Source organism: Venturia canescens, chromosome 5 (genome assembly GCF_019457755.1).
Source record: "Venturia canescens isolate UGA chromosome 5, ASM1945775v1, whole genome shotgun sequence".
NCBI classification, from domain to species: Eukaryota; Metazoa; Arthropoda; class Insecta; order Hymenoptera; family Ichneumonidae; genus Venturia; species Venturia canescens.
In genome coordinates this window covers 6077813-6093911 of record NC_057425.1, presented here as the reverse complement: position 1 = coordinate 6093911, position 16099 = coordinate 6077813, and the positions used below count along the sequence as shown (strand labels likewise).

The 16099-nt window shown below is 48.5% G+C and overlaps 1 protein-coding gene across 1 annotated transcript; it reads left to right on the top strand.

Annotated features, from left to right (window-relative positions):
* The first annotated feature begins 12400 nt into the window (after positions 1 to 12400).
* Positions 12401 to 15242, top strand: LOC122410855 (extensin). Its single transcript, XM_043419302.1, has 6 exons — positions 12401 to 12427; positions 12708 to 12868; positions 13115 to 13294; positions 13416 to 13676; positions 13764 to 14168; positions 14270 to 15242. Exons 1-6 carry the CDS (start codon positions 12401 to 12403, stop codon positions 15240 to 15242), a joined length of 2007 nt encoding a protein of 668 aa, XP_043275237.1.
* The last annotated feature ends 857 nt before the right edge of the window (positions 15243 to 16099 follow it).

Here is a 16099-nt window from a genome sequence, read left to right as displayed (position 1 = left end):
GGCAGTCGAATTTCTTCGGACTTTTATTGCTCGTATTCATAAATTTTGGACCCGACGAAACTGATAATTTTCTTTCCGAAAATCATCGAATTGTGGAGCCCAAAATGTTACTTTGTCGAACGTGAAACACGCCAGCGAGGGAATAAAAATAGCTTGCTGCTGAGACAAGAGCACTCAACAGGCCTCGCAGCCTGCTGGCACGAGCGTTGAGCCAAGCGCACCGTTTGAGGACGATGATCGAAATTCCATGGGAGAGATGTTACACCAGAGCGCCTTGGGCGTTTTCGTACGTGCGAGTGAGCGTTCGGATAGGATTGAAGGAGGTTCGAAACGGCGCGGTCTCAATGCCGGCGACTCGTTCGATCGTAAAGAAGAGCGTCGAAGTTCGTTAAATTGATTCCTGATCGACTCCGAAGAGTCGAGCGATGTTTGTTTACTTTTATAATCCGTTAATTGAACGAGGTATTAATTGGCGAGAAGAAAAGAGCTGTTGACAGATTGAGTCACATTCGAGTCGATTCGAACGGTTCTCGGGAATCGGCAGGAACGAGAGGCTCGAATTTTGAAACACGCACTCAGCTCCGAGGATTCCCGTAGGATTTCTAATTCGAATGACACCTGACGCTGTCTGATGGTAAAAACTATGACGAAATGACTGGCGAATGAAACTACGGCTCCGAAAAGTATCGATAAATTTATTCGTCGCGAGATTTTAATGCGAAAAAACTGGAATCCGATGACACAAATGCGCAGCACCTGAATACAAATCCACGCACTTTTCGACGCAATTCGAATCCCTTATCTCGGGGCCCGATCAAATTTCTTGATTCCTAGTCAAATAAATCGCCGGTCAAGATAACAAGCTTCGCTCTCCGCAATCGGCCATTTTTTTCACGGCAACTCGAAAGATTTGCGAGCCAAATTAAATCTGCTCGCGACCTTTATCCTCCGTCACAACGCCTGTATCGTCATAACTGTATTGATTATTTTTTTATGAAAGGATAAAGGCTCGTTCGTACACGCAGCCAGCAAGTAAAGTGCTCGAACGTATGTGTGCGAGCGCGCGCGCGCCTGTGTTTGTAAAACGTCGAGTGAACGGTGAAACGATAAAAGGCTGGGACGCGCATCGACCTTCGCTTCCTCCACGGGTACAAGTGTGTTACTCAAAGAAAAATACCGAGGGAGCGATAAAAAAGGGGGAGAAGCGACTCGCGTGAATCGCCGAATGGGCGAAGAGCTCGAGTCGAGAGAAGCGTCAGTTGTCAGCGGATCTCGTTGCTCCGAGAAAAATTGCTCCAAAAATTGCGCCCTGGAGCGGCGCCTCGGACGCAGTTTGAGCTCACAGGCGTCCAGAGCCGGAAACGCTTGGTCGAATAATCGCGTCGTCGACGGGAGCAGAATCGAGCCGCGACGAAGAGGCGCGCGCGCGCGAGAAAGCAACGGAGGGCGATCGAGAGGAGAATCTGCTCGGCAGTTTAACGCCTCGGGGATCTTTTGACCTGAGATCTCGCTGTGATCAAAGTTGCGTTAGAAGCGACAAACGGAGCGGCTGAAATGAGGGGCTTTTTTTCAGCTCGCTCCACGGATCTTCTCGATTTCGTAACTTTGCCAAAATGTCAATGCCGAATTCGGAAGAGAACGTAGAAAGGGTTGGAATCTAACGGAGGATGATTCTGGAAGCTCTTCAACCGCAAAAATCCTCGAAGAAATTCTCCGAGAGATAAATACCGATGAAAATTTGTACCTGGAGATATTCTACCTGGAGGTTTGTTAAAATACTGAAGAAAAACTCGACCGCTTTAATGTGTCGGCCTCTGTTCGGGGCTCACCTTGAAATTATGAAAATATCGTCTCAGTGTTCGTCTTCGCGAAGAGATCCGCTTTCACTATAGAAGCGATCGTTACGAGCCTCGACTCCGGATCGCCCGGCCACGTCGTTAGAAACAGCAAAAAACCGAGGGCAAATGACACGTTTATGGGCCGACGATCTTGACGATTAATTTCGTTATGAAGGAGAATGATTGAGAGAAATGTTAAATGTTGTTTTCCATCGGTGACATCCGCGTTTTGACGGAACATTCTGCTCGGGCGAGATGAGGAGGCCACGTGGCGCGGTCGCTCCCTCGTCCTTTACCGGCGTTCCAACCTTTTCGCATAAATTAACCGATTCGAATATTACTTCACAATGAAAAATATCCTGGGAATCCCGGAGCGAGCACCTCCGCTGCCAACGACCTGGAAACGCTCCAAGGACGCGCGCACCTCGCAAATCGAGGCAGAATGCTATTGACATTGCGATCGCACACGACCGATGCATTTTCCCACGTCTTCGAAGCTTCTTTCTTACCGTTGCCGATCGCCTTCCTCGTTCCTCTCGGCCAACCAACGGAATCCTGAGATCCGAAGACTTTCGATCTCGAGCGGATCTTCGCGGAGTCGCTGAAATATATCGAACGCTCGAGACTCTCAAACGTGATTTTTTCGCGCATCATTTTAACGATCGCCGCATTCATTCCGCCATGAATTTATAATGGAGCCGATTGAAGCGACACACGATTGGTGTAGCGAACGAGTCATGGTCACTCGTCTCGAGATACCCTCGTCGGATTATGGAGAATCAAGTGTCGACGATGCTCGCCCAACCCATGTTTTCCATGGGACTGAAACCGCCTGCTCACCGCATCGACTTCAACGATCTTCGATACGATGCTCGCCTCTCTCTCTCTCCTTATCGCAAAAGAGCAAGAATAATATTTATTAATTAGCCTTTAATTGAATATATATTCAAACGTCAAATGCTCTTTGGCAAGGGGGAGCACAAAGATTGTGCGAAATTGTAAATAATCTTGACGCATCGACGATGCTGTTGTAGAAACGATCGCACGACGATGAACCTCCCGACGAGAGGAGCCCTTTAGAAATTCTGTAAAATTACGTTTTTCTACTCGGAGATAAACGAGGCCAAAAATTCTAGCGGATTTCTAAGAAAGTTTTGAAATTTACACAGAGTTTAAATGGCTGGTCGATTGACACGTATATTCAATTTTAAAGGGTTCGTTTTATCAGTTATTGAGATAAACGTGATTAAATATGAAGAAAAATACAGATAAAAAATCGTTCATCTTTCCATATAACGAATGAACGCTTCTTACGAAGTTTGTGAAAAACGTGCACTTCGTGCAATTCGAGACGATTGTCTTGCTAGTAATAAAGACGAATTACATTAAAGATTGAACGAAATTGGTAACGAGCACTCGTATAACCTCGCATTTGCTTATTTCGGAATTTTCTTTCCTCTTGGCTTAGGTAATTTCTATCATAGCCTTCTGTCTTTTTATTAATATACTTTTTCTTGATCCATTTTCCCTTGTGTTTTCCCTCTGCGCTCTCTAAAGCGATTTTTTGCATAAAAACTGTGGTATTTTAGCCAGGGACGAATGAAATTTCGGGTTCAGTTTTCCCGATTAATTAATGGCTTGCAATTTCATTCGTCAAGAGATAAGTTGAATAAATGTATTTATAATTTCGAATTAATAACTTTAACACCCATAAAATACGATCCTTCGCGGGCATGATCTACCTTAATTCGAAGAGCAGTAATAAGAATTGTTTTATCCATCATAATAAGAAGTAGAAAATAAAGTGTAGAATTCGAGGGTCGAAAAATAGGAAAATTCAAAAGATACTGTACTCTTTTTGTAATCGGTGTCTAAATACTTTGAAAATTCTTGAAGAGCATTGAACTTTGAAAATCCATTTTCTCCGTGCACTAAAATAAAAATTGCATTAAAAGCGCCATTAGAACGCTGTCGCTGATAGAAAAATGAGGAAAACATTAATAGTGACACTATAACGACAGTGTTGAAGCTCGAAGGTGCATAAACGCTGCTGATAATAACAGAGATTTCGATTTCCGTGGGAATAATGACGTCATTAAGCGCAGGCAACGTACACGGAGAGCGTGTTAGCGTAGCTCCTACCGTATGCTGATCCCTGGCTGCAGCATCTCGCGGGCTCGCGTTATTTATTTAGCGATCTACAGACCTCGCGGTGGCGGAGCTGTGGCACGAGACGTGTCGTGCCGCAGAGCATGACCCGGTAGCTCGAGTCCTCGTGGGTCTCAATCCGCGGAGGAGCGTCAAAGAAAAGTGTGATTTCGTCTGGCGGAGGATTTCGTTGCAGGAAAGAAACGAAGGGCTGGGCGTCGTCGAGGAGCGGGAAAGTCTCGTGTGCACGCTCGAGTCACGAAACACCGGAGTGACAATCTTTTTTCGATTTCCTCATTTCGGTGCGCCTCGCTGTTGGCTCCCGAGCAGGTCGCTGAGTCGTCCAGGGACGACTGGAACTACTTTCCACAAAAATATACAATTTTTTAAACTCCATTCGTTTCTTCGAAGTCGCGAACAGTGTCGCGCGATACATTTCACTAAAATAATCGAATATTTTTGAATATTTTGAGACCTCGAGCGCCACGGCCCTCTCCAACCACCATCGACGTCATTAACGGACGTTACAGCTCGTCTTACTCGTGGACAAACCTCGGCACACGTTTAAACTCATCTCGCATTCTTCTCTCTCCCTCTCTCTTCATCCCGAGACCATGGACCACTCTCACCTTCACTCTCGCTCTCGGTCTTTCCTCTCCCCTCGCCTGCTCGCTCGGTCTGTAATAACCGAGGCTCTCCCACTCTGTGACATCCGAAGATGAGGACAAACGGGAGAAAAAGCGAGGGAAACGGAGCGAGAGAGAGCGACGAATCGAGCAGCATCCACTGGGGAGAGCAACAGTCGTTTGCGAGAATATCGAGTGCTGGACCGGAGGCTCGAGGAGGGAAAATATCGGGGGCGGTGGCACCCGATGCTCCCCCTTCCACTGGGAACAACCGGTGAATCCTCTATAAATGGCCAACGTAACTTCATCTGGAAGAAGTTTACTCTCGGGACACCGGCTCCCTTGAGACATGTGTCGAGTTTGAGTGAATTCTCCGATCGGTTGGACACACACACACACACACGCATTTGCCATTCCATATCGTCCACTCATTTTATCGGGAAGCGCTCGCTTGAGCGCGTTTTTATACCAAAATGGTAAGTAGAGAGTGCACTCGGTGATTTTGTATTTGTTTTTTTTTCTCCTCTTTCGTTTAACCTCAATTGAGAACATTCATCGTCGATCCACGTGTGACCAGTGACTGAGGACAATCGGCGTACAGCGCGACAGACGAAAGCACTGGGATTTTCGTTTTCTCCGCGAGGGTGTCGCGATCCCCGAATCGCCTCAAGTATACGACGCGTCAATCACGATTGTGAGCGCACTCCGTTGTGATAAGCTTCACCGGTAGCCGCGGACAAAGCCCTTCTGGGAAAAGTGGAATCGGCTCTTTCCTCCTGCTTGCTTTCGGGGATCGCGACGGTCACGGGGTCGATAAATGCTTTATGGTTGTATAAAAAAGATCGTGGGGAACGATGGAAAATCCTGGCAGTCGCGACAGCCGCTCAATCTCGTGTGCCGCGTGCAGGTGTAACGCCAATGGAATGCTCCTTCGTCCAATAACGTTCACGCTCACGATCGTCCCGTTTTAAAATCACGAATAATGAAGAAAAATTTGTTTCGTTGCTGAATTTTAAACGCGGTCGTCGAACTTTCGGGAGTCTCCCGCGTTTTTTCGATGAAAATCTGCCCTCGGTGGCTCAAATTCGAGAATTTCTGCGGCTTTTTGTAACGGGTTTTTCAAAATTTGCGAACCCCGAGCGCTCAACTTCCACTGGGATTGTGAGGAGTGCGTATCCGCCGTGGAATTCAATCGATGGCTGCATAAACTTTGCGCTTCTCGCACGATCGGCAACTTCGAGAAAAATTGTCATTAACATTTACCGTAGGCTCTGGCCGACCGGGAGAATACTCATTCGTTGTTAGTCTCGGCGGAAAAAAAACCGAGACGTTTGTGGACGTGCGGCATGCCGGCGGGGAGGAGGCGGGATCGCGAGGAGGCCGCGAATAAAACCTTCTCGTTACGCTCGGCATTTCTCGCGTAAATGAACGCAACGCAACACTTTTACCATCCACGTGCGCGTATCGACAGCGAAACGTGGCGTTTTACCGATGAGCCTGAAAGAGAGTTAATGAAACGGTCTCCCATCGACGATTCATTAGAGGCGACCACGCAGGAATGACTTTGTATGAATCGTTGAAGAAATAAAAACCGCATGAATAATCGCTACCCGAAGAATCGCCTTCTCTGGCAACGCGACTCTCGATTTTCTCGTTTTCCTCGAAATTCCGCGCCCCCGGCGCTCACCGATTGGTACGCGGCTTGCGACAACTTCGTTAAAAAAGTAGTCAAAGCAAGCCGCGAATCGAAATGTTTGTAAAACTGACGAAAATCTCATGTTTTTTTTCCCATCGACCATCTCCGACTCGATCCCTTTTCTAGTGACTTTCACGAAAGTTACAAGAACGAGTGATAATCAGGCGTCGATCGATCGAGGCGAGGAGAATCGTCCGTCGACAGGTGCAAATATCTCGAGAGTTACTTCGATCGGAATGCATAATAATGATATTCGCGAACGGGGGGAGGGTGGGGAAAGTTCATATCGGTTTTTCGATAATTGCACAGTGGAGAAAACAGGCGTAAGTGCGATCGCAATGTTCGGCGCTCCGCGAGCACCGGAGCTCGATTACAAAAGCCTACCCTCGAGGGTCCATTGACAGTGATTAGCGCCGGTTCGCAGTTGCGCTACGCTAACAAAGACCCCGCTAACGCGACGTGATTGAATTAAGTTGCACAATCCGGGAAGAAGGCAAAAGTTTAGCACTGTTCCTCGTTCGGTTGATTCGAGGCTCGCAGTTTACTTTTCGCTTTTTGACCTCTCTCGATTGCGCAAGAGGATCGAACGTCGCTTGCAGTCTCTTTTCGCTGCAGCCACCGCTGTCTCGGGCTCTTCGCGGAGTCGGGCACGAGGGCCGACCCGGCGCGTGTGTTTTCCCCCGGAATGTCGTAGCTCCGAGCGCAACTTGCGACTCGTTTTTTTATTTCAGTTTTCGAATTCTTCGGTTCGTCGAGGCGCGTATTATAAAACAACAGGTTTTCGGGACACGGAATTTATTGCCAAAACTACTGACGTCATCCACAGGAATAAATCAAAACTTGTCTGGTCTTTTTCTCTAATGCGGCAACGCTAAATTCCACCGCCTTTTTCGCTCCCATCGTCCCGGGGAAATACTTCTTCGATGTTAATTCAGCAGCTCGGTGAATTTATGCGAAAAGGTAAAGGTCAATCGAACAAAATTAAATTTAACGTCGCGATGAGACGCGCAGCTGGCTCTCGTCCCACGAGCGCCCAATCGCGGCTTCCCTACGCAGGATCAAGGTCGTTTGGCCCATCATCCGATTATTTCACAATTCCAAATTTTTATGGAGAACCCACGAGCTGCTACGGAGCACAAAAAATCGTTGAATCTGAATACTGCCGAGTCCGAAGAAGCGGTGAACAGCAAAGACGAAAGTCTCGTGACGAGGCTTACCAACTGCACGTGAATTTAGTTTCTGCTCTTCAATTAACATGAAAAAATCATAATTGTTTACTTTTAGATGAAAAAATAACTATTTCAACCACAATGTTCCCAATCTTGGCGAAAAAAGCTTCTTGCTTTATATTTCAAAATATCGAACATTTGCTCTGACCGCTTCAGTTTTTCACTGTTGGCTGCCCTGCTCAAGCTCGAGAGAACTCGGAAGAGAGACAAACTTCGTTTATTAATTTTCTTTTGCACATTGCAGATAAACGGTAAGGTAAAATCAGCGAAAATTTCGCGAGAATTATTTTGACAGTTGGTTCATATGCTAGAGTTCGTTTCATCAAAAAGAGCCTTTCGCAGCAGTATTTTTTCAATATTTTTCCCCCTCTTTTACGCTTTTCCATAAGATCCAAGGTAAAAAAGTAATTCAATTTTCTCAGAAACGCTATGGTCGAATCCGTTGAAATTTCGCGAGCAAATATTTTACACATATTCGAACGTATCTCCCAATTTGCATAAAAATCCCTCTTTTTGGTGCATGCTACCGTGTTGCTAGAGGACGGAGTCGGGGGGGAACGTTCCGATAAGATCCAACGGTTCGTGAGCAAGCTCGAGGGTTCACGAACAAATTTGTCACTCGTTATCGACGTCGATTATCGTCCCGAGGTGTCGTCGCGATCGAACGAAATCCCACGATCGATCATCTCGTGTTTCTTGCCGCGTGAAACCATTCGCGGACAGCCTTTACTCGAGTACTCACGCACGCGTGGGTAGACTGAAGGAAAAATGGAGAAAAAAAAACGAGGAACTCGGTTTGATATATTCAGAGAAGATTCTAGGCCGAGGATGAGTTTTGGTATCTTCGCCTTCGGGATTAAGTCGCAACCGCGTATCGAGAGATCCAAGCCTTTTGGTAGACGTACACGAAAAGATCAACAGAACTCGGATTATTCAACGATTGCATAATTTCGTAGTGAGCAGGAGCACCGGCGGGCGGCTGAATCGGTGGATCCATTCGGGAGGACCGGTCGCGAGGGCCATCGGGTATTTCGCAACCGCGAATGATAAATGCTCGCGTCTCAAATATTGTCTCGTATGGCGCGCGGTGTGTTCCACTTCCCCCGGTGGCCTGGAGCCATCCCGTGCTCCGGGTCGTAAACCTCCGCCATCGAAAAACGATTTTCTTCCGTTTCGTTTTTTCGTATCTTCTCGCTCCCTCGTGGCAGCAAACTTTATTAGTTTTCGTCGCGACGTTCGGACTCGAGATTTCGGCGCGCCTCTCATCTCTTCGTCGCGTGTCCGGCGCGAGTATAAAACTAGAAAAAGCGTCGCGCGACGCCTCGGAAGTTTCGCTTTTATTGACGTTCGCACTCTGAGCGAAAACCTTAGTCCTTGCGACGAAAGAGCAGCAGGAATCCATTTTCCTTACGCAAGAACGCAACGGTCCGAGCTTTTCAGACTCGACTTCAAAGAACCCTCGCTACAAAGCCGTTTTCCTCAATTCGCTTCGAGTTATCGAATGAAAAGGAGCGAAAAACGACGAGGCAAGCGCGAATCGAACCCCTTTGTGCGGCCGAGGCAGCGAGTCTCGGCGAAATAATTCATCGTCGCGCAACATGTGGCTCGCTAAACGACACTCGCGATCTACTTTCTCCGGAGTCGTTAAGTCGACTCGAATTTAGCCTCATTCGCTGTTCCCTGTGCCGTTTCATTCTCGTTCGATGGCTCCTGACCCCTGAAAGCGTCGTCAGAAGTGCGCGGCTCCCGTCGAAAGAACATTATTTTCCCACTTGGTTGAAGTTCTCTCCGGAGAACTTTGGATCCAGCGATCCGGGACGCCGGTCAGAAAAAGACAATTCCAAGAGCTCTCGTGATGCGGAGTCTGGAAAAAAATCCTCGTTAAAATGGAATTGGGATGCTGCCGATGACGGATCGTTATTTCAAAATCTAAACAGACTTTATGATCGTTACGTATGAAAGTGGGAGGAAAGATGGGACGAGGGTCTGAGGCGCGCTGTGAAATGACGCAATTTCGAGGATCGCAAAGTGTCGATCTCGCCTTATACGATCGAACTCGGTCCAAGCGGGCATAATCGCAATCTGCGAAAGCAGAAGCAGCCACCGGCTCGTGTGTAATCTCAGGCAAAGCGCGCGATTTTATAAAGGCCATCGAGAGAGGTATCGTTTGCCCACTATCGTCAAGAATCATCGCGCTCGTCGTCTCCCTTCTCTCATCGCGCGCCCGGTCACAGACACACGCAACTTCGTCGCGCTTTCTCCGCGATGAAGATGCCACCGACGAGGCCCGCCGCAGCTTCTTCTCTTTTCTTTCCATTTTCCTCTTCCCTTTTCCCTTCCCCTCGAGCTCGACTCTCGTCCCATTTTTCACGTAACGCTGATGAGTGCCGTTTCACTAGCGTCGATTATTGCATTGCCGGACGCTCGACGCGCGACCAGTGGCTCGGGGGCCGAGATGAAAACTCCGGGAAAATTGTCGCTCGAAAACTCACTATTTTAGCGTCTCGGTCTTCCAACGAGCTCGTTGGAACGGCGGCGCTGTTGACATTCGGTTATCTAACGGAGATTTCGGAAGAGACTGTCGAGAATCATTGATCAATAAATATTATTATTTAATAATCTGTATAACCGCGTCGATTTTCTTCGAGTTGAAGAACACGGACAAGCGCAAAGCAGCGAGCGTAGAGGAGGAACGAAACTGCGGATCGATCAAAATGGTGATGAGATGAAAAACTTGCAGTTCAACAGCAGCACCCTTAACACGTACACGGAGAAAACGAGGCCGAACATTTTAGAGAAAAGTACTACACTGAGAACAAAGAACTTTTGATTCAATATAGCAATCGATGTTATTGCAAGAGTTTCATTCATTTAACTGCACTGTTTTCGGAGAGAATGAACCTGCAGTTTCGTCTCAAACTATTTTATTCGTTCAATTATGTTTAACCTTCTGATGATTTCATTGGCACCCCGCAATGCCACATTTCGTTGTTCCAATAACTTTTTTTCTCAGTGTAGGGATTATTAGTATCTCGCCGATTGCAGCATTAATTCGAAGAGCAGCAATAAGAATTGTTCTATCCACCATGGTAAAAAGACCAATGCCCATGGCTTTTATTCAAAAGACTCAAGACTGTTTTTCTCTGCAAGCATGGTAAAAAATCTTTTCACTCACTTCGAATGCTTATATTGCAAAGTACGCTCGGGCAACTGTTAAAAAAAACTATATTTATGGTAAAATGTCACACGTATTCGGTGCATATTCGCGTATTTATCGCGGAATTTACTATGCTGCGACAGTGAAAATTTGTAATTTACGCTACATTTTCACTTATCAGTAAATGCTGGTCTGACACGAGGAATAAGACTCGAAAACAAAACGAAATATAGTTCTCACGAGCATCACTTTTTGCTGTGTAGAATTCAAGGGTCGAGAAATAGGACAATTAAAAAAATACTGTGCTCTTTGCAATCGGTGTCTAAATACTTTGAAAATTCTTGAAAAATAACGTATTTTTCGTTATACAAAACGAGTCCGTTTTCCCCGCCTTATTCTCGGGGAGGTTGGCTGAATTAAAAAAATATTTGTATTTATTAACCGAAGGGGAGCGTCCGGAGGACTCGACAGGACTGCAATTAACCGGGAAATTTAGCGGGGAGAGGAAGGCGCGTTGAGAAAATTCACTCGCGGTAATAGCGGTCTCGAGTGTGTGCGGGCGCGCGCGGCTGGCAATAATTTTTATTATTTTTCTTCCCCTCAGCGCTCTCCGAGGCCTTCGACGTCGAGAAGCGACGTTGAGCGGCCGAATGATGCACGATGTTATGAAATAACCTACTGATTTATATATCAGAGGATGAGTTGAGAGACGGCCGGGGCCTACGAGCGCCGAAGACTTAAATGTCTTGGCGGGATTGAAGCGAGAAAGGCGTAAAACGAATCCTGAGCTACGTGGGAGATCCGACCTCTCGGTCCGGACGACTCGCTCGTACACACTCGGCAACTTCGAACGAGGTTGGAAGAGTCGCGGATGTCAACGGCCATCGAAAATGTTCGTTCTGCTCGAATATCTTTCAACACTCGAGCGACTCATAATTGTCTAGGGTCGCGTGACTTTTCGTTATCTCCAGCGACGTGTTACACATCGAACGTTATTACCGATGAAAGTTTTCTTCGTAGGAGGCTCGCGATGTTTGAGTTTGTTGGCGATCCGTCCAACTCTAAGAGTTTTATTCACAGAAAGATCTCGTTCATCGCAGCCCCGCAAAAACTCTGATTTACCAGCAACGACGAACCTCCTTAATCCCAAGCCTCGAGAGTCGAGTCGCAGCCAAGTTGAACCCTCGGCTCCGCGCTCGCGCGGTTGCATCCAAGTGGTAAAGCACATTTTGCAGATAGGATATGCTCCGCGTTATAAAAACAGCGAACCTTTCACGTGCTCCGGAGAGAACGAGAGAGAGAGAGAGAGAGAAGCGTCCATGGGCAAAGCGACCTGCGGGGATGAGACGATATATTTTCCTCCGTAGTGCACCGAGTCGAGGAAAGACGGGAACATCTTCCAGATAAATAATGCCCAGTTAAAGGTCACTGGACGTTTTCTTCGCGATAGAAGCGTCGGGGCCACTCGGATCGATCGCGGTGGATCCTGAAAGCAATAAAAACAAAATGAATTTGGACTCAAGAGCACGAGGCTCGAGAGGGGCCGGGGAAGAAAGGTCGTGGAACAAAACAGAAAAATTCCGTTGGAAGATGATCGATCATATATATTTTTAAGAACGAGGCTAAATTATCTCCACGATTAGCGAGCGATTCGGGATGAATGAAGAGAAGAGTGACGTCGCTGATATTTGCTTCGATATAGCAGAATGCCCGAGAGCGAGGGAGAGCCAGAGGTAAAGCGGGAACCTTTCACGATCACCGTGCGGTGTATCACAGTATAAATCGCCGTGCGAGTTTACATAAGAGGAGAAGCGCAGCCGCCCGTTCGGTTGTGGGCGAGGCGTGAGAATATCCCACGGAAAGTAAAAGCTTTTATATCGTGGTGTGATAGTGTTTTATTCTGTGCAGTGCAATGTCGCTTGACCATCGCGTTACGACGATTGTTTCCTTCGAGTATTTATTGATTTGAAAGCTTGATATGCTGATGATGAAATTCGTTTGGTGTGATTTCAGTTGAAGCTCTTATGGGCCGCCACCCTGTTGGCGGTGATCTGCACCAGCGATGTCCACGCTAAGAGCAAAAGGGCGATAGACAATTATGCTCAACGCCAGGAGCAATTCGAAGGCTACCGTTACGACAAGCCCCGTATTCCTTTCGAAGATAGGCCAGTCACGTAAGGAGACTTCATTAGAGAGCTCAAAATTGAGATGAACGATTTTAGAAGGTTTTATTGCATCCCTCCAACCAGAGGAGCCCGCATTTCTCCAACTCCGTTCCATCCAGCTCCGTATGAACCCTTAACGCTCGCAATGATCCTCGATTCAGAAAACGTTCTGACAATGCGGATGTTTTTAGGCTTGCCTGCAGGATGCCACGCGCTTCCCCTTGCAAAAATATGAACTGAACTTTTCAATTGCAGGACTGCGGTGCCACCGGCCACGACAAGGAGACCGACCCCTCCGCCTGCGACAAGGGGATCCCCTCCCCCGCCCACAACGAGACCACCTCCCCCGCCTACGACGAGACCACCTCCGCCGCCGAGAAAAACCCAGGGTTACGATTATCCGCCTCCGGTATCGCGGTTGACTTTCCCGCCAGGGTAAGTCAGTTTCCTTTGAAACAGAATGATGGCTCGTAAAATAGGAATAATGGGCCGATTGCCCGATGAAGTATCAGGCGAATTTAATCGATCGTGTAATCTTAACTTTGTTGCCAAACAGCCCGACGACGACGACGCCGCCGCGTCAGACTCCACCGCGTCCAACGACACCGCGCCCGACGCCGCCGCGTCAGACTCCACCGCGTCCAACGACACCGCGCCCGACGCCGCCGCGTCAGACGCCACCGCGTCCAACGACACCGCGCCCGACGCCGCCGCGTCAGACTCCACCGCGTCCAACGACACCGCGCCCGACGCCGCCGCGTCCGACTCCGCCGCCGCATACACCCATAGATACTAAGAATGTACCAACGACAATACGGTACGTGTAAAACTCTATTTTGATCATAGTAGATAAACGGAATCGATGTAACGAGAACTTGATTCTAATTCGAAATGTCGGTTAAAGACCCCCAACTACAGGGGTCCAAGGTTACAACTACCCAACTCCAAACACACCTTTTACGCTACCAACGCCAAGAAGGGTTCCTCCCCCACCTCCACCGCCACCACCAACCAGGCCGCCACCACCGCCAACCAGGCGTCCGCCGCCACCACCGCCCCCGCCAACCAGGCCTCCACCGCCACCACCGCCCCCGCCAACCAGGCGTCCACCGCCGCCGCCGCCCCCGCCAACCAGGCGTCCACCGCCACCGCCGCCCCCGCCAACCAGGCGTCCACCCCCACCGCCGCCCCCGCCAACCAGGCGTCCACCGCCACCGCCGCCGCCGCCAACCAGGCCTCCACCGCCACCAACCAGGCCTCCTCCACCGCGGACACCCCAGGACACCATTCCCCAAACGGTGACTCGACGGTAAGATTTATTAATAATATCCGTCGTAAAAAAAAGTCGACCGTCATCCCCGAACGAAGAAATCTTTACTCCACCAACTCTATTTCACCATTTGTTTTCAGACCGTACACTCCGCCGAGCACAGGCTACGATTATCCACGTCCAACAACAACGACCACCAGGCGACCGAGCACGGGTTACCTTCCTCCAGTAACGAGCAAACCCACTACAAGATACGAGCCTCCGACAACTAGGAGAACGACACCGTACACAACGACACGGGCAACGCCGCCGACGTACCTTCCACCACTCACGGATCAACCATCGGAACCGCGTTCCTCGACATTACCCCCCTCAACAACGACAACTCGCAGAACAACACCGTACACAACGACAACTCGCAGAACGACACCGTACACAACGACAACTCGCAGAACAACACCGCAACCAACCGCACCGAAGTACGTTCCACCACCGACGACAACAACCACACGAAGACCAACGACAACAACAACAACAACAACAACGCACCGGCCAACTCGACCACCATCGACGTATCTTCCACCAGACACGCGTACCCCGCAAACTACAACGACAACTCGAAGAACAACGACAACCCCACGACCAACTAAACCACCGGTTACCTACATTCCCCCAGAAACGAGCACGCGTCCCCCGCGAACTACGACGACAACTCGAAGAACAACGACAACCCCACGACCAACTAAACCACCGGTTACCTATATTCCCCCAGAAACGAGCACGCGTCCCCCGCGAACTACGACGACAACTCAAAGAACAACGACTCAACTGGTACGCCTCACCACACCTACAACCACTCTCGGAAGCACTTATTTGCCACCCACTTATCCACCCACTTATCTTCCTCCGACGACCAAGAGACCGACTTACGTAACGGTTACCCCACCGCCTTATCCAACGATAAAATACGACCCGACTGTATCCACTTATACTTGGTCACCGCCAACCGGAAGACCCGGGCCCGTGCCGACTCTTCCGTCTACGACGACCCACGTCCCCGTAGGCTACCACTATCCAATTCCCGATATTTCATTCGAAACCCGCAAGCGCTGATCCCCGAAGCTTGCGTCACGAGCACTACGCAGTTGATTTTTCACGTTTTCTTTCATCGGCGCCCCCATACGTCTGCTCTCTTAAACTCTCCGAATCGGACACACCTCGTTTTCTTAGTGCGATACACACTTATCGACTCATTCGTCCGAGTCCTGCCGCAGTACTTTGTGTACTACGCATATAACGATGCGACGTGGCATTTGGAACGATCCGGCCGCGTGTGTCTCGTTCCTCCATTTTTTTACTTAGAACCAATAAGCGCTACGAAAAATACCGATTTCATCGTCATCGGGAAACGAATCGGAGGTTGTTGACGGGGAAGATAAAAGTTGAGAAAAAAGCCTTTCATTTGTACAGTCATGAATCACAGGCGTTTTGAAACGACAAAAATACTTTTTCTCACCCAATTCGCTTTCGCATTTTCAACTCTTCTCTTCGCTCTCGTTCTCCACTGATTTTCAACACAGTTCTTCTTTTTTATTTCATTTCGTTTTTCTACTTACCGAATGGAGATGCAATGTAATTAGCATGAGAAACTGATAATAAAAAAAACGGTTTTTCCATAAATCCTTGCCGTCCTCACAAATATTCACTGGAATCGGAATCGATGCTGATGGCTCCGTTGCGACTTTTCTCCCTCGCACGTAACATTTGCAATTCATAGATTCACGGAGATTCAACAGTCGATGATTTCGTGCTCGCGTTTCGTGCGAGGGTCCGTCCCTCCCGCCTCGGAAAGTAAGTAGCCCGTAAAACGTTCGTTTCTACCAGAAAGCAGCGAGTAGGAGTTCTCGCAGGCGCCCCTTCTCAGCGAGGAGAAAGAAATTTTTCATTTTACACCGCGCACGAGTATAACG

What these genes read in the sequence shown, in the direction of transcription:
- LOC122410855 (XM_043419302.1), top strand. Translation starts at nt 12,401, where the DNA reads ATGCCCGAGAGCGAGGGAGAGCCAGAG. An exon ending in TTCGAAGATAGGCCAGTCAC is followed by an intron (nt 12,869 to 13,114) that starts GTAAGGAGACTT and finishes TTTCAATTGCAG; the next exon opens with GACTGCGGTGCCACCGGCCA. An exon ending in CGGTTGACTTTCCCGCCAGG is followed by an intron (nt 13,295 to 13,415) that starts GTAAGTCAGTTT and finishes GTTGCCAAACAG; the next exon opens with CCCGACGACGACGACGCCGC.